The sequence below is a fragment of the Sus scrofa genome, chromosome 6 (genome assembly GCF_000003025.6).
Source record: "Sus scrofa isolate TJ Tabasco breed Duroc chromosome 6, Sscrofa11.1, whole genome shotgun sequence".
NCBI lineage: Eukaryota > Metazoa > Chordata > Mammalia > Artiodactyla > Suidae > Sus > Sus scrofa.
The window spans coordinates 169715712-169733698 of NC_010448.4; the positions used below are offsets into that span (position 1 = coordinate 169715712).

Below are 17987 nucleotides of genomic sequence, written 5' to 3' on the forward strand. Positions count from 1 at the left end.
GCTTGGCCTGCACGTACCCTCCCCACCCCGTGTCTGCAGGGCCGTGACCTTGGAGGCCCAAGAAGGGGACATGACTCTCCAAGGAAGTCAGGTCTCAGGCCCCCGCCTTATGGCCCCCAGGCCACTGTTTGGGAGACTTCTCTACACCTTCTGCCTTCTCTCCGTTTCTAACAGTAACTGTGCCCTGGTTCCTCTTCCCTGTAGGCTGCCGCAGCAGCGCCCCCAGCCAGGAGGGCATGCTCAGTACCCACCCCCATGCTGGCTAACAAGAGCCCTGTCCCCTGCCGGCACTGAGACCACTAGTGGTCCTGTTAGATGAGTGTCACCAGCTCCTGGGCCCAGAGTTAAATCAAAGGCAGGAAAAACTTACTGCACGTGACTTGTCTTTTAATTTCTTTTGCGTTTGTTTTTTGAACCAGCATCTCACGTCCTCATCATACCCTCTGTCCCCTCATAGCCCCCTCCCCCCAGCTCCTGGGGAGCATCCTGCACAGCGGCTGTGGCTACACATCCCACCTGAGCACGTGGGCAGAGGGATGTCCCGGCACCCGGCCTGGGCCCCTGCCCTCCAGCCGAGCCTGAGTCCGTTCTCACTCCTTTCCAGGGAATCTGACTAAGCATATGAAGTCGAAGGCCCACAGCAAAAAGTGCCAAGAGACGGGGGTGCTGGAGGAGCTGGAAGCTGAAGAAGGTAATTTGCCAACTCCCTCCTCCCCCTGCTCCCTTCCCCCCCCCCACTGCTCTTTCCCCCCGCCACCGCTCCCTCTTCCATGGCCTCTTCTGCAGTTGTCCCAACTACAGGGAAACTAAGGCCAAATTCACAGAATGATGCCCCCCCCAATACTTACAGCAGGTGCCGGGGGCTGTGGCCCCCACGCGTGATGGCCTGCCGTGCAGGTGGAGCGCCCAGCACCCCGTGGGTGCTCACTGAACACATGGTGAATAAATTAATACACGAGTAATTATAGTTAACACTGACAGACGCCCATCCTGTGTCGGGCGTGCTCTAGACACGTGTCATGAAGTGTCTTGGCGGATGCTCACGGTGTCGCCGTGAGGTACATACTCTTATATAGAGCTCCGCACCCACGCTCACACCTGCACCCTCTGGGCACGGGCCGCATGCCAGGGCCCTTTAGAGCTGGAGGCTTTCAAGAGACCGGAAGTCAGACCCGACAGTCCCATGTCACCTCCCATTCCACAGAGCCCTCTCTGTTGGGCGCGGGGCTTTCAACTGGCCTTGCACCAGGGGTGCACTGAGGGACCTTGAGCTTCCCCAGTGAGGCCAAAAAGGAGGGCCTTATTTAAGGATGAAATCAATGCTTTCATTCCAGAAATAATTACCGAGCACCAGCCCTCTTCCAGGCCCTGTTCTAGGTGTTAGAGATTCTGCAATGAATAAAACTTAGTTCCTGTTCCCGGAAAGCCTGCATTCTAGAAGGGAGCCAGGCAGTGAACAAAGGCGGAATAGGGCAGAGGAGATGAGTATAAAGCAAAGCATTAGCGAGGGATGGGAGACAAGGGGCGTGGCTTCCCTGTCAGGTGATGCAGAGACCATGAAACGATGGAACAGGAAGCCAGGCGGGGCCTGGGGAAGGACCCTCCCTGCACGGAGAAGAGCAGGTGCAGAGCCTTGGAGGGCGAGAGTATGGGGAGATGAGGTCAGAGAGAGCTGTGGCTGTCAAGGTCAAAGGATGAACTTGGCCGGCCGCTGGGAGGAGCAATGTCCTCTGACAGTAACGACTTCATGCAGAGGATGGCCGGTAGGGGGCGCGGCTGGAGGCAGCCGTCCCGGCGGAGCGAGAGTCGAATTGGCTGGGCTGAGGGAGGTGGGGAGATGTGGTCAGATTCTGGATACATTCTGCCAACAGAGCCGAAGGGTTTTCCTGACATGCTGGGGATGGGGGAAGGCAGGAGGGGGAAAAAAGAGCCAAAGACGACTCCCAGGTTTATGGCCTCAGAAACTGGAGGGATGGAGTTGCCATTTACCGCGACGAGGAAGATCCAGGGAGAGGGTGTCTGTTAGACTGAAGCGGCGACTGGTTGCTGAGCTCAGGATCGACCTCCTCCTCCCGGCGGCGGGACCAGCGCCACCGTGCGGTCAGACCTCCTCAGCGCTCCAGCGCGCTTCTTTCCACAACCCGAGCCCCAAGAGACCCAGCCTGGGGGGGGAGCCTTGACAGTGAGTGAGGGGTGTTGGGAATGGGCCGTCAGGCGAGGCATCCCATAGAGCCCTGAAGGAGCCCAGATGTCGGGGGCCTGGCGAACCCTTCGCTGGGCAGGGGACCCTTGGCTTCCATCACTCCTGAGCTGGGTTCCTAAGGCCACTGGAACCCATCAACGTCATCTGTAAAGAGAAACTTTCGGATCCTTCCGGCTAAACAGCAGGAGCTGCTGGTCCGGACCCCCTGGCTGGTAGCACTGCCCCTCCCCCCTTCAAGTGCAAGATGACGTGGGTTGTAGGGGCACTTGGGAAGACAATAGCTGCGGGGTATTGGCTACTTACTAGGTGGGAGACCCGCACGGTCCCCCAACATAAAAACCGTGGGGTGGCGTTTATTACTCTTACCCCATCTTACTGACGAGGAAACTGAACACAGAGCGAAAAGGTAAATCACCCAACATTGTACAAGGAAAGGGTGAATGGGGCATTCAAACCCACACCGTTTCCTGCTTCTCGACGCACAAAAGCATTTTTAGGAGTTCCTGCTGTGGCTCAGCAGTTTGGAATTCAACCCCAAATCCAACCCCAGACTTGCTCAGTGAGTTAAGGATCCAGCGTTGCCACAAGCTGCAGCGTAGGTCGCAGCTGTGGTTCGGATCTGGTGTTGCTGTGGCTGTGGTGTAGCTCCGATTCGACCCCTGGCTTGGGAACTTCCACATGCTGCAGGTGGGCCCTAAAAAAAAGAGAGAAAAAAAAATAAAACTGGTGGTGTAATAATGCAGGGGTCGTAGACCTTAGCCTGACTTGGTCACTCCTTCCTGGGTGGTCTTGGGGAGGTTACCTCCTCTGGACCTGGTTTTCCCCAACTGTAAAAGAGGTGAGGCAGGGAGGACTCCTGGGACCGAAGTAGCCCCAGAAAGTCTAAAGCAGGGAAGTAAGAGCCTGCGCAAAACTTCCTGGCGCGTTTTGCACCCGTCACCATCCCCACTCCCTTCCCGACACTCAGTCCCTTCCCCTCTCTCATCGCTCTGCTCCCAGCTGCCAGGAGGCCGTGCCCTTGACCCCACGGCCCTCCATTCACCTGCCAGCTCCAGCTCCACCCCATGGTTTGTGCCCTCCCTCTTGCATGCTGACTGTCGTCCGTCTCATGCACCCGACTGCCCTGTGATGCGCTGTTGGGAAGCACAAATGCTAGGCTCTCTGGCCCTGGGGCAGCTCAGCATGGTCGGGTCCAGAAGTCTGGTCGCACCGGTGGCCTGAGCCGGCTTGTGTGTCCAGTCTTCTTGGTCACTAGTGGAGCGGATGCTGATGGGAGCTTAGTGATGAGCCAGTAGGACCCAAACCCTCAGGAGCCTGCCAGGTGGGCGAGATGTTAGTGGAGCTGATTGCTGCCCATTTCACAGATGCCCAAACTAGACCCGTGTCCTACTAGAGACGACCTGGCTGGCTGGGGCTGCCCCACCAGAAGCCAGACCAGGAGGCTCCTGTTTCCGAGCTCCACTCCCCACCCCAAGTGGGGAGCAGCAGGGGTCCCGCGAGGGCCGCAAACATCTTCTCTGAACAAAAGCTGCAGGGATGGGGCCCTGCTTTGCAGACTGAGGCTGGCTTCGCCCAACCCCCCCCCCCACCAGCAGCAGCCTGGCCACAGGGTAAACTGATCAAGCCCAGTGCTGCTGGACCAGCCAGCATGGCTGCTGGGTCCCAGAAAAAGAGACTTCTTCCTGAACGCATGAAGTGTGGCTGTAATTATGTGAGCCCTTGCTGTGTGCCAGGTGTGTGTTTACTCCTCCTGGCAAATCCTGTGAGTGAGACGATTGCGTTCATTGCCCAAAGCAAGACACCGAGGCACAGCAGGCTGAGTTAACGTGCTCACGGTGGAGCCAGCACTGAACACGACCAACAGCAGCGAAAGACTTGTCTCGTGTGCTGTGGTTCAGTCCAGCTCGGCTTCCTCCCTTACCTGGGCAAGCGAGGTAAACTCTCACCTTGCTTCCTTCGTCTGTAACAGGAAGATAAGAATAGAGCCGACCTGGCAGGATTGCTTGAGGACCAAGGGAGTTAGTACACATGCAGGCCCCAGGACAGAAGTTGACACATGGTTGTGACAAGGTGACCTTGGTCCACTGTGATTATTGGCACAGTGTCCCCGTGTCCCTCCCAGCCCCCACCCTTTCCACCATCCTGTGCCCCTGGCGTGGCTGTCAGGCCCGGTTTCCAGACTGGGATGCTGGCGCGTGGAGCAGCGCCGCCTGGGGCCGGCCGTGACCTCGGTCTCCCGTGTCTGCCACCAGGAACCAGTGAGGACCCGTTCCAGGACTCGGAAGGGCGAGAGGGCGCAGAGGCCGTGGCGGAGCACCAGTTTGCAGACCTGGAGGACTCGGACTCGGACTCGGACCTGGACGAGGACGAGGAGGAGGAGGAGGAGGAGGAGAGTCAGGACGAACCATCGGGCCCCGCCGCCTTGGAGGCACCCCCGCCCGGCCCACCGGCCACGCTGCCGGCAGACGCCTCACCTGTCCGGGGCCCTCAGCCTGCAGATGTCACCTCTGGCAACCAGGCCACGCGGGGCAGCTCAGTCTCGGAAGCTGAGCGCTTGGCAGGGGGTAGCTGCTCCACGTCCAGCCAACGCGCCCTGTGCCTCCGCCAGCTGCGACCTACCCCGTCAGGCCCCATGGAGAAGGACACAGGCTCGGCCCTGAGCTCCCAGGCCGTGTCCCCACGAAGACCGTGGTCCCCCAGCAAAGAAGCAGGCGGCTGCCCACCGCTTGCCCCCAAACACTCACTAACCCAAAGCGACTCATCTCCCCAGCGACACTCACCGGCCCGAGAGCCACAGGTCTCAGTCCCAAGCCCGCCCGGCCCCCAGAGGAGCCCTCCCCACTGTGGGTCTCCGAGACTCCAACTGTCACCTCTCACCCCCCACCCCCCGGGGAGGGAACTGTCCCCTCGAGCGCACCTGCCCCCGAACGGGAGGGCGCTGCAGACCCAAGCCCCCCCAGACACTCGCCCCCCAGAAGATGGTCTCCAGGCCAGGCTGAGTCACCGCCACTGTCAGCGCTGCCAGGGAAGTGGGCCTTGGCAGGGCCGGGTAGCCCCTGGCGGGCGAGCGTGGCCCAGGATCAGGGCTGGCCCCACGGGCTCTCTACCTGCCCGCGCCTCTACCTCACAAGCTTCTCGGCAGAAGCCCAGCGGAGACCTGCACCTCCACGTGGGTGAGTTCCTGCCCCCACCCCTCCCAGAAGGGCTGGGCCACTTCTCGTCAGCGGGCGGGCGGGGGGCGACCACCTCTCCCCTCCCCGGAGCAGCCCCCCAGCCAGCCCACCGGTCACCAATAAGTTAGCAGACGTGACCTATGCCAGGGGCCGTGCTGGGTGCCTGGAAGCCGTGAGTTTAGCCTCAGAGGCAGCGGAGCACGGACCCTGGAGCTGGATGTCCCAGGATGAAGTTCAGGTTCTGCCGCTTCCGAGCAGCATGGCCTTGGCAGGAGGTGCACATCCTTGTGCCATTTCTTCCCACCTGACCGCATCCCCGCGTGTGCTGTGGGCAGACGGCAGAGCTCAAGCAAAGTCACTGCCTCTCCAGCAGCACTGCCATCGCACCCTCACGGCCAGCACCGTCCCTGTCACCACCACTGTCCTGTCACCGTCACTCGCGCCATCCCGACATCCCAGCACGCCATCACTGCCACCCCGTCAGCTTGATCCCTCTTGTCACCATCACTGTCCAACACCGTCCCTGCCACCATCGCTGCTCTGACCCCCGGCACGGATACCGCCATCATCATCCACACCTTTTCTGTCACCAGGGTGTCACGAGCCAACATCGCCACTCACCCCCAGCAGCGTCAGCAGCCTCACTCAGAGATTCAAGCTCCCGGGGCGGGGGGGGCCCACAGTCTAGGAATCTTAACTTGATTTTTAATTGTGGAGTCACGTTAAAATTCCTGGCGGTGGGAAGAGGTCAGGAGTCCAGAGTGGGCAAAGCTGGGTCGCTACCCTTTGAGAAACAGGAAAAGCGGCAGAACTAAGACCAAGTGCAGGTGCATGGCGGCCAAGACGCCCCCGTCCTCCGAAGACGGACGGGCTGGCCGGAAGCATGGGGTCCATAGGTCCTGCGTGTGCTCACGGTCCCTGGAGGGCTGGGGACCGCGCGCTCCGGGGCAGGCACTGCACCTGTGCCGCTGTGGGTGGGGGCTTTGGACTGGCTCCTGCTCCGCCGGGCCTTGCTCAGTGATCGCAGCCCGTGGCCTCCTCATCCCGGCGCCTCCCGTGCCTCACCCTGTCTTGTTTTCTGACCCCAGCAGAAGGCCGAGTCGCCAAGTCCCTCCGGGTCTCCGGGCCCCGCCCATCCTCTCTCCGCGCGCCCCTTCTCGGCCCCGCACGACTTCCACGGCCACGGCCCGGCCCGCACGGAGGAGAACCTCTTCAGCCACCTGCCTCTGCACTCGCGGCACCTGGCCCGCGCCCCGTGCCCCCTGATTCCCATCGGCGGGATCCAGATGGTGCAGGCCCGGCCCGGGGCCCACCCTGCCCTGCTGCCCGGGCCCCGCGCCGCCTGGATCAGCGGCTTCTCCGGGGGCGGCAGCGACCTGACGGGCGCCCGCGAGGCCCAGGAGCGAGGCCGCGGGAGTCCCACCGAGAGCTCATCGGCCTCCGTGTCCCCCGTGGCCAAGGTCTCCAAATTCACCCTCTCCTCGGAGCTGGAGGCCGGGGACTGCCCCCAGGAGAGGGGGCGGACGAGCGGGGGCCCCCGCGGACCGCCCCGCTGGGAGCCCCGGGAGCCCGAGGGGCCCGCAGAGCCCGCGCACCGCGCCCGCACCCCGCCGGAGGCGTCGCCCCGGCCGCCCCAGGGCCGCCGCCCGGGGCCCCGGAGCCCCCGGCTGGAGTCGCCGCCGCTCGCGCCCGCCCGGCCCGCGGCCTGTGCCCCGCCGCCGCTGGACCGCAGCAGCTCGGTGGGCTGCCTGGCCGAGGCCGCTGCCCGCTTCCCAGCCCGGAGGAGGAACCTCTCGGGGGACCCCAGGACCAGCCAGAGCTCCCCCGAGCCCTCAGGAAGTGGGGGCCCCGGGGCCCCCCCGCGCCAGCCTGAGGACCCAGCGCCCCGGGGCCCTTAGCCTCCCCGACCGCCCGCTTCTGCACCTGCGGCTTCCCGGGTTCGGCCACGGACGTTTCCAGCCCGCCTCCCTGGCAGCATCTCGCGGCGCGGCTCCCGGCCCATCTGTGGATCTGTCCAAGCAGCTTCTGCTCAGCCCCCACCTGTCTGATCTTCCCACCACGTATGCAGTGACCTGTGCCTTTTTCTAGTACCTTTTGTTGCTTGAAAAGAAACAAACACCCACACACACACACACCAAACATCAAAGAGCCCGCTGATGAGTTGGAGGCTGTGAATATTTTAGGTGAGGTGGGGCCTCATCCTGGGCCACTGCGGTGGCAGCCGCCACCACCGCCCCCCCGACCCCCAAGGCTGGCAAGAGGCGGTCATTTGCTGAGAGAAATGGGATGCACTGAGAGAGGAAAAAAAAAAAAAGAAACTTTTAAAAACATAATTAAATGTAAAAGCAAGCGCTCCTATGTACACATGTTTATGGTTCCTGTTTATTGCTGCTTTAGCCCACCTCAGCTTAGTGGCCACCCCTGGCTGCCAGCAGAAGGGCCAGCGGCCCGGGACAGAGGGACGGGCGGGGAGACTCCACGAGCAGACCCAGAAAACTCCAACTTGCTTTTCCTGCTTGAAGAAAAGGTGAAGGTTCCTAGGATTCCAACACCACATATTTGGGGCGGGTAGTGAGTAGGAGCTTCCAGACACGGAACGGGGGCGGGGGCGGGGGTGGTTCTGAGTCGGTGATCCCATCCTGGCGCTTGACCAGTAGACAAAGCCCCCTGCCTCCGCTCTGCACCCCACCCCCACCCCCGCTGGGAAAGGCGTCTTGGCCATCCATCTCCTGGTTCCTAAGCGTCTGACCTGGGCCTTGCGCTCGGGGCCCAGCCATTGGCTGCCTTCCTTGTTCTAGAAACGATCCTCCAGGCTGAAGTGTCAGGGCCCGCCCAACCCCCTGGGGTCAAGATCCAAGGTGCATCGCCTTGCCATTCCTGGGGCCAGGCTTGGGCTTCATTTCACATTTGGTCCCTGGGGTACAAAGGGCTCTATTTCCTCCAGGGCTGGGCTTTTCCAGTGATTGGCACAAGAAGTTTGCAGGGATCTCTTTCTGGAACTCTTTGCAGCAGAACCGGTCCCCCTGTCCCCACCCCACACACTGTCAGGCCTCTGCTACCCCCAGGGAGTACCCAAAACCATGACTGGTGGGAACTGCCCAGGCCTCCTATTGGTTGGCTGAAATCTCTTTCCAAAAAAATAAGAACATATAGAAAGAAGGAAAGAAAGAAAGAAGGAAAGCAAGCAAGCAAGCGAATGCTGTTTGCTACTTTCCCTAGCTACCTGTTGTCCAAGGTCATTTGAATTTTTCTCCAAAGCAGTCAGTCAGAGCTAGTGCCTCCTTCCTCATCCCCAGCCCCTCCTTCATGAGGCTGCCTTGTGTTTCCTGGGGCAAAAACCTACTTTGTAAAAAAAGAAAAAAAGAAAGAAAAAGAAGAAAAGGAACATGACTAGAAATTAAAAATCCAAGTTGAAAGATGGAGCTCATTTACCCAGCCCTGGGATTGGCGGGTGTTTCCCCAGCCTCCAGAAATTCTTTCCTTTCATTTCCACCAGGGGGGAGGCCCAGGGACACAGTCACGGCCCCGCCAGGCTAGGTGCTAAGGCCGCAGAGCAGGAACCGCCTTGGCCAGGCCGCCATACTCAGCCAGGCTCTTTGAATCCTGTGCCCAAAGGGGGCTCCTGGGCCGTGGAAGTTGTGTGGCCAGGATGCCGTACGATGCGGAGGGTCGAGGCACTTCCGTGAGCTCCCACCCTCGGGCACAATCGCCTTTTTGGCCAGTTCAGGGCCTTTCTGTTCTTGGCCTCTGCTGCGAGGCCAAACCAGCCACAGGTCAGCCGCCAGCCCACCGCCCAGCTCATTTCCCTTTGGCCAAGATAAAAACGGGGCCATAGGAAGGGCCTCCCTGGGGGTGCTCTGGGCTCCAGCCAGCACTTCCCAGCTGCCTGACCCAGAGGCTGGGGTTCTCGGACTCCCTGGAAGAAGGCCATACTGGCACTGATTTGGCCTGGCAGGGAGCGGGAAGGAGCCCGGGGCATCACAGCCAAGGCCAGAGGCCAGGGCTTTCCTCACCCTCGCCTTTTAGCCCCACCCCGGGGGGCTACCCAAGGGCTAGAGACTTCCAACCCTGAGGCCCGGAGCTGGATAAAGAGCCCTGTTTCAGCCCAGGTTTGAAATCTTCCTTGGCAAGCTCTTTCAGTCCCCAGGCCTACAAAACGGCAGACAGGGAGCTCTGCTAGACTAGACCCTGACCTGGGGGGCAGCCACCCCCTCCCCCCCAGCTCTCCCCCCCACCCCCCGCCCCTACCCCACCCTACCCCACCGGGCTCAGACAGCCCTTCCTTCCTGGAGGCCTAGCCAGAGACGGTGTGGCCAGCCAGGGAGAGGCCTCATGGCCACTCGGGCTCCCAGGCCCAGGCCAGGAGTCACTGGGACCCGTTTCTCAATGACAGGTACACGATATGCACGCATTCTGATCAAAGGGCTGCTTCCCCGTGCAGTTGCCCAGAGACATGGAACTGGTGCCACCAGCCAGGGCCGCGTGTCCCGGAGCATGGCTCTAACCCCCTCTACCAGACTCTGTTCCTGCTCCCCCACCCTCAGGCACCCCTTCCCAGTGTGGAAGAAGACTCGCTCCGTGCCCTCCGCAGGCCCCTGCCCTGCTCCGCTCCTCGTGCCTTTCTAGCCTGACTGTGACCCTCTGTCCCAGTTGGGGACGTGGTAGAGGAAGCAGGGCTGACTTGGTGGCACAGACACCTGTCGTGTGCTATGTTGAAATGTTTGAGGTGGCCATTCCCTGGTTCGGGCCTGCGCTGGCCCTCAGGGGGCGGGGGCTGGTGGGGGGCTGACCCACCTGCTGAGGTTTCGGAGCCAGCCTTGTCTTCTGTTAGGGATTCCAAGCCCCCTGGCCCCTGGCCTACACTCCAGGATGCCCTTGACCCTGGGCAGGCTCGGGGTCCTTCTGGGTACCACCCCCGTTCCTCCCCGAGTTACCTTTTACCAAAGCCCCAGCCCCTTGCCCTCCCCCAACCACGGCGACCCTCCAGGAGGCGGACGGCCGCCCCCTGCCCACTCTCCCACCTCTCCATCCCCCCAACTTCCAGACCCAGCAGCCCCTCCGCCACCCTCTGCGGGGAAAAGTCTGAACGAATTCGTTTCCAGGTCCCTCGAGCCCCGCCGCTCCGTCTTCTCGCCGCCCTCTTGAATAGGAACAAGCAATACTGCTGAGCTGAATGGCTCTCTAGCCCTTTCTCCAGACACATCCTCTTTGAAGCAAAAAATTCTGCTCGGGCCGCCGTCCTTGGAGACACATGTGCAGCCCTGACCGAGGGGAGAAATACCCACAGGCCTGGTCCCCCAACTCCGCTTCCGTGTCTCGAATCCCATCCGCTTTCCACTGGAAAACCGCTCCGGCTTTTAGGATCACTTTACCAAACCTAGTGTTCAACGAGGAAGAGCAAAGAAACGGAGAAAAAAAAAGAAATGTGCAGGCGAATGTAAGATACAGACTCTCTGTAAGATAAATATTTGCCTTTTTGTTCCCCGAGGTGTACGTATTCTGTACGTGAAGTTGTCTGTAGGGAGTTTCTATGTTCTTAAATATGGCAATACATTCCAAAACGCGTGCTGTGGATACATGTACAGCAACCACACTGGGATGGGGTAGGTTTGCCTGTAACTTTATTTAAACGCCAGTTTCTACACTTGCATCTTGCAATATCGGTATGGTATATATCAGTGCAAAAGAAAAAAAAAAAACTCAACAAAAAATCCTGCAGGTCTAAAGCACAGAGTCTGATGTACAAAGGAAAAAACTGCTCCGTATTGATGTGTGTGACCTTCGTTGTAAATGACATCCGTACTGTGAATGAGAAGTTTTTACAAGTATAATAATTGCCTTTATTACAGTTCTGGCTGAGTGTTCAGCCTGAGGATATTTTTTAAAAAAAACAGCACGTTGGAATAAATTTGAAAATCCCAACAGAGGCCTGCTTGCCTGGCTCGTGGTTTTTCTTAGGGCTGTAGAATGTCAGAATCAGAGGGATGCTTGGCGTCCCGAGTGCTTCTTTTGCTACAGAGAACTCAGGCCCAGAGAATGCAAGTGACCAGGCCATAGTCACACAGCCTGAGATTCAAGGGGCCCCTCCCTTCCAGGCCTGGCAAGAGGCATGGGAACCTTGCCATGTGGTTTGGGGTCTGTATGCGTTGCCCAGGGCGGCCATAACAAATTCACAAACTGGTAGCATCAAACAGCAGAAATGTATGCGCTCACGTTTCTGGAGGCCAGAAGCCTGTAGTCAAGGTGTTGTTTTGTTCGGGAGGGGGGGGCTGGGGGCCGAGGGAGTCTCTGTTCCACGCCTCTCTCCTAGCCTCTGGGGGCTGCAGGCAATCCTTGGCCCCCCGGGCTTGTGGCTGCACCCTGCCCATGTCTGCCTCTGTCTTTGTGTTGCTGTCTTCGCCCTGTGTTTCTTCTATGGACCCTCATCGTTGGATTTGGGGCCCACCCTCATCCAGGGGGATCTCATCTTGAGATCTTTACCTTAATTATATCTGCAAAACTCCTTTTCCAAATAAGGTCTCACTCACAGGTTCCAGGGGTTACGACGTAGACTTATTCTTGAAGGGCTGCCCTTCAGCGCATCACAAAGCAAGGCCGGGAATCTGATGGTGGCATTGGGCACATTGTGGGATTTCAAGGTCTCTTGATGGAGACAGAGCTCAAAGCCTCTGGCCAAGACAAGAACTGCCAGAGCCTCCTCGTTGCCCCGCCCGTCTCATTGAAATGCCCCTTCCCCCGCCTTGAGCAACCTGTCCCACTCGGTCCTTCTCCTACCAGGAACGGCAGGTGGCCCACCATTCTCCCGACCCCAAAGGGGCCTTATATGCCCCCAGCCGAGCAGCAAGGACATCAGAAGACGCCCTCTTCCCCAACCAATCTGCAGTCAGCAGGTGTCTCATGAGGCCTCTCCTCTCTCCCTGGGCCCTAAGAACAGACACGACCACGTGCTCGGAGTCGGGTCGCCTGCTTATCAGGAAGTCTTCCCGCTGCACTAGCAGCAGGTCTTATCTCCACAACCTTACCTTTCCCACCCGCTCTTACTCTGGAATACTTTTTTCCAACCCACATGCCTGGACCACTGCCTGAGTACTCAACCTCCCTGGGCTTTCTCTTTCCTGATTTGCAAAGGGGAGGGCTGTTGGGAGGATTCAATGAGACGGTGTTCACAGCATGGCTTAGAGAACCTTGAACCTAGTAAGCCTTCAGCAAATAGCCTCTGAGCGGGCTTTGCATGGGGTGCTGGAGTTCCAAGGATGGAAAAGACAGGTATGGAGCGCCACCTTTCCTATCCATCAAAGACCTGCTGAGTGCCCGTGGGACACCAGTTGTCAGATAGGACAGAGGGCAAAACAGTCCTGCCCTCAGAGAGCTTACACTCTAACAGGGAGGCCATCAGGCAAGCAATGACCTCATTAACTACTCAGTCACAGTGGCCCACAATTGCTGCTACAGGAGTGACCGGAGCTCCAGTCCAGAGTGAGCCTGGGGTCGCCTCGAAGACCTTTCCCGGAGACGCCTGGGAACAGGGGTGGGCAGAGGGAGGGAGGCCAAGAGCAGGAGCAGACGAAGAGGCAAATGGGTAATCAAGAGGGGCCCTCAGGGTGAAATGCTGCCCAGAAATTTAACACTAAGAACCTAAGCAGGCCGGCTTGTTTCAGCAGCAAGGGACGCATGGCTGACCCAGGGAGAAGCTGGCCTAGCCGGGCACATGGCACGCGGGAGGCCCTTCGCGGACACTGCTAGTGATGAACGATGAGTGAATGAATGGTGGAGGCAGAGGGTGCAGGCTGGGGACTGAGCAGAGGGGTAAGTGGGGACAGCAGGTCCAGACACCTTTCCCAGGGCCTGGGCGGGGGAGGGGAGGGGCGACCTGGAGAAGTAGCTGGAGGGAGGCGTGGGGTCCTGGGAAGAGGACCTGAGTGTGTTGTGGGGAGGGGCTGATGGCAAGGAGATGGCGAGTCTCCGGCCTGCTTGATTAAGAGGAGATGCATAAGGCGAACGATATGGCGTTTCATTGAAAAAGTAAAACCAGAGTTACCACGAGACCAGCAATCCTACTCCTGGGCGTATATCGGAAGAAAACCCCAAGCCAAAAAGATTCGTGCACCTCGGAGTTCCCACCGCGGCTCAGTGGTTAACGAATCTGACTAGCATCCATGAGGACACAGGTTCAATCCCTGGCCTCGCTCAGTGGGTTAATGATCTGGCATTGCTATGAGCTGTGGTGTAGGTGGAAGATGTGGCTCGGATCCCCCACTGCTGTGGCTGTGGTGCAGGCCAGAGCTACAGCTCTGATTCAACCCCTAGCCTGGGAACCTCCATATGCATGGGTGCAGCCCTAAAAAGCAAATAAAATAAAATAAATAAAATAAAATATTCAAGCCCTCAATGCTCACAGCGGCCCTATTTACAATAGCAAAGACATGGAAGCAACCTAAATGCCCTTTAACAGATGAATGGATAAGGAATATGTAGCATATATACACCATGAAATACTACTCAGCCATAAAAAAGAATGAAGTCACACCATCTGCAGCAACATGGATGGACCTAGAAATTATCATACTGAGTGAGGGAAGTCAAACAGAGAAGGACAAATATCATACGGTATCACTTATATGTGGAATCTAAAATATCACACAAATAGGAGTTCCCGTTGTGGCTCAGTGGGTTAAGAACCGGACATACTATCTGTGAGGATGCAGGGTCAATTCCTGGCCTTACTCAGTGGGTTAAGGATCCGACGTGGCCAGAACCTGCTGTGTGGGCTGCAGATGTAGCTTGGATCCAGTGTTGCTGTGGCTGTGGTGCAGGCCAGAAGCTACAGCTCTGACTTGACCTCTCGCCCCTGGAACTTCCATATGTTGCAGGTGCAGCCGAAATAAACAAACAAATGAATAAATAAATGAATAAAATAATATATGACACGCATAAACTTATTTACAAAATAGAAACGGACTCACGGACATAGAAAACAAACCTAGAGTTACCGAAGAGGAAGGGAGGGACAAATGAGGAGATTGGGGTTCATTTAAGTGGGACCAATGGTAGAGACAGGCTGTGCATAAAACAGGGAAACCAGGACGTGCTGCACAGCACAGAGAATCACATTCAACGTTTCGTAATAATCCGTAGTGGAAAAAGGACACATCTCCATGGCTATAGAATATGCTTAACCTGGAGACAGACGTGCCTCCGTTCACGTCTCATCAGCCAAACTTCCAGAGGGATACACATAAGTAGCACCGGAGTTCCCGTCGTGGCGCAGCAGAAACAAATCCGACTAGGAACCATGAGGTTGCAGTTCAATCCCTGGCCTCACTCCGTGGGTTAAGGATCTGGTGTTGCCGTGAGCTGCGGTGTAAGTCACAGATGTGGCTGGGATCCTGCGTGGCCGTGACTGTGGTGTAGGCCGGCAGCTACAGCTCTGGTTTGACGCCTCGCCTGGGAACCTCCCTATGCCGGGACTATGGTCCTAAAAAGCAATAAATAAAGAAATAAATAGCACTAAGGACAGTCACACAAAGCTAGGCCTTCTCAGCGTCAGACGTGCCCAAGAGCTGAGCAGATGTCAGCAACAGGACAGGGGAGGGGCAGGGCCTGATGGCGTCAGTGCCGGATTTTTACAGGGCGTGAAAAAAATAATGGTGCAGAAGGCAGCGGGCTGGCGCCTGGCCTGAGAATCTTGGGATTTAGAAGGACACGGAGCAGCTGCCCGGGACCAAGCCCTAGAGGAGACCGGGGTCTCAGCCGAGAGCAGTGGGAAAGTGGCGTCCCAGTCAGACCCAGAAGAAGAGCCAGGCCCTGCATCCAGCATCTCACCGACCCTCTTTGTAGTCCTCACAACAACCCAGAGAAGCGAGGGTCATGGCCCCCATTTTAGAGAAGAAAACACACGTTCTAAAGGGCCCCGCGAGCCAAAGCTGCCGAGCCAGCGAGAGGCAGCGTGAGGACTGACCCCAGCCTGACTCCCAGGCAGCGCCTGGGGGATCCTCGAGCTCCCCGCTCTCCTCTCGAGCCCCAGGGGAGCCCTGGATCCCAACCTGTTGGCCTCCTTCTGCCCAGGCCCCAGTGGGGCTTCTGCCCTGCAGCAGCCTGGCTTCTCAGCAGAGCCACGTGGGTCCCCAGGCCTGACGCGGAAGGCTGGGATGCCAGTACTTGAGAGCACAGCAGGTGCACGTGACTTCCCAGAAGGACCAGCCTCTCCAGCCGCCGCAGGGCCGAGGCCCACGGTCACTCACACGTGGCCGATGCCAGGCCTCCCGCGGCGGCTCTGGAGTCCACAGAGCGCTCCCCCTTTGGGCGGAGGCAGGGCGGGGCACACGTCCCCACTTCACAGACCAAGAGCAGAGCCCAAGGTCGCACCCCGTAACCCACCGACCTGGGTTACCCCTGACCCACAGCCTCAGGAAGATGCGGGCCGCGGTCTGTCGATGCTCAGACCTGAGCCAAGCCTTTGCTGCTTCCCATCTGAGGTCAGGCTTTCACCTTAGGCCTGGACCCTCTCTGCACTCCGGAGACCCCAGGGACAGACCAGTGCTGCCAGGACGGCCTCAGACGGCAGGCCCGTCTGAGATGGGCATGAGCAGAGAGAAGCCGAAGGAAGGACGGGGGCAGCAGAGGAGGGCAGGCTGGGGCTGTCCTGAGCCGGCGCATCGTGGCCGTCTGCCCAGGAGGCCCTCCTGGGTCCGGCGGTAGATGTCACTTCTTCACCAGGTAGAGGAGGAAGATGGGGCGCCGGCGAGGCTGCTCACAAGGTCGGGGGTAAGGGGCAGGGCACGGACTCAGAACCAGGCCCCCGCATTCAGAAACCGGTTGGTCTTCTATGGAAAGAGACTCTGGGCCTGTGTGCCAGCAGGAGTCCTCGAAGCTGGGTTGGGGTTGGGGGGTGCCCAGCAGACATATCCCCCAATCCCGTCACAGCTTCAGCCAACTTAGGGAGACCCAGCTGCCAACTTCCCCCTTTTGTAGACGAGAACGTGACGTCCGGAGCCGGGAAGAGCTCGGCCCACAGCCAGGGCTAGGATTCCTGTGCCCTCCCTCAGCAGGGCCACCTGCGCCACTCCGCCCATGGCTCCTCTTCCCCGAGCCCCAGTTCACCTGCCCGGTTCTCCTGCCTGGCTCTGCCTTTTTAGGAAAGGAAAAGAGCAGCCCCAGTGGCGGGCAGGCGGGCGGGCAGGCGTCCATGCTAATCCACCAGCTCCCGGCAGCTCTGGTTACCGTGGTTTGGGGCCCGGGCAACCCTGGCTGGGAGTGCCAGCCCAGCCAATGGGCGCTGCCGCGGAGCGCCTCTGCCAGAGCCATACAAGGCTTTGCTTCGGCCCAGTCCCGAGCCAGCACAGGGCAGTCCCAGCACCAGCACCCGCCCCGCTCGAGATCCTGCTAGCCCGGCACGTCCTCGGACTCTGCCTAATCCAACCTGGGGGCAGGCAGGGCTGTGGTGCACGTGCACCAGGCCCAGGGCTCCCCAAGGTCAGGAAGGTAGCACTGCCAGGGCAGAGGCCAGAACCGGGGCAGAGACCTAGGCAGCAAAGGGGATCCCAGCTGGAGGCAGGGGTGATGGAGCCCAGGTCTGGTCCAGGCGAGCCGTCTCTCCGTAAGATGCCCTTCTTTAACTTTGTAAATCGAAGAATAGTTAATTTACAATGTTGTGTTAGTTTCAAAGGGATTCAGTTATGTGCATGTTTTTCTAATTTTTCTTTTTCAGATTCTTTTCCATTGTAGGTTACACAAGATATTGTGCATAGCTCCCTCTGCTACACAGTAGGTCCTTGTTGTTTACCTATTTTATGTACAGTAGTGTTTTTATGTTAATCCCAAACTCCTAATTTATCTTCCCCCTCCCCACTACCCCCTCCAGAACTGTAAGTTTATTGTCTGTGTCTGTGAGTCTATTTCTGTTTTGTAAATAAGTTCATTTGTATCTTTTTTTTCTTTGACCCCTGTGAGCAGTGGCTTGATGTGGGATCTCAGTTTTCCGACTGGGGATTGAACCTGGGCGCAAGTTCAATGAGAGAAAGTGCCGAGTCCTAAGTACCAGGCCAGCAGGGAAATCCCTCTATCATTGTTTTAGATTCCACGTATGAGTGATCTCATATGCCATTTGTCTTTCTCTGTCTGACTTCACTTAGTGTGATAATCTCTAGGTCCTTCCTCTTGCTGCAAATGTCATTATTTCATTCTTTTTCGTGGCTGAGTAGTATTCCATTGTGTACATATAAACTGCATCACCTTTATCCAGTCATCTCCTGATGAACAATTGCTTCCATGTCTTAACTATTGTAAAGGGGGTTGCTATGAACATTGGGGTGCATGCATCTTTTTGAATTAGGGTTTTCTCCAGAGTGGGATTGCTAGATCATACGGCATCTCTACATTTTAGTTTTCTAAGGAACTTCCACTCCATTCCCCACAGTGGCTGCACCAGTTTACATTCCCACCATCAGTACAGGAGGGTTCTTTTTTCTCCACGCCCTCTCCATCATTTATTATTCATAGACTTTGGAGTGGTGGCCCTTCATGAACGAGAAAGATGTTCTTACGTTCCCATCACCCCTTTGGCCTGACTGGCCACTTGTCCTCCCCACTCACCCCTGGGAAGGCTGGAGAAA

General features: G+C 58.2%; 1 protein-coding gene and 1 long non-coding RNA gene across 2 annotated transcripts in view; both read left to right on the plus strand.

The window, feature by feature from the left end:
- The window catches only part of HIVEP3 (human immunodeficiency virus type I enhancer binding protein 3), a 127587-nt gene extending 116285 nt beyond the window's left edge, over positions 1-11302 (plus strand). Inside the window, 5 exon segments of the mRNA XM_021096938.1 lie at positions 605-691; positions 4456-5121; positions 5124-5258; positions 5261-5376; positions 6465-11302. Coding sequence (XP_020952597.1) covers positions 605-691; positions 4456-5121; positions 5124-5258; positions 5261-5376; positions 6465-7274 — 1814 coding nt within the window. The 3' untranslated portion in view covers positions 7275-11302.
- Positions 14822-17675, plus strand: LOC110261251. The gene is made up of 3 exons (XR_002345254.1): positions 14822-16972; positions 17084-17139; positions 17329-17675. It is a non-coding gene; the product is annotated as an uncharacterized LOC110261251 (long non-coding RNA).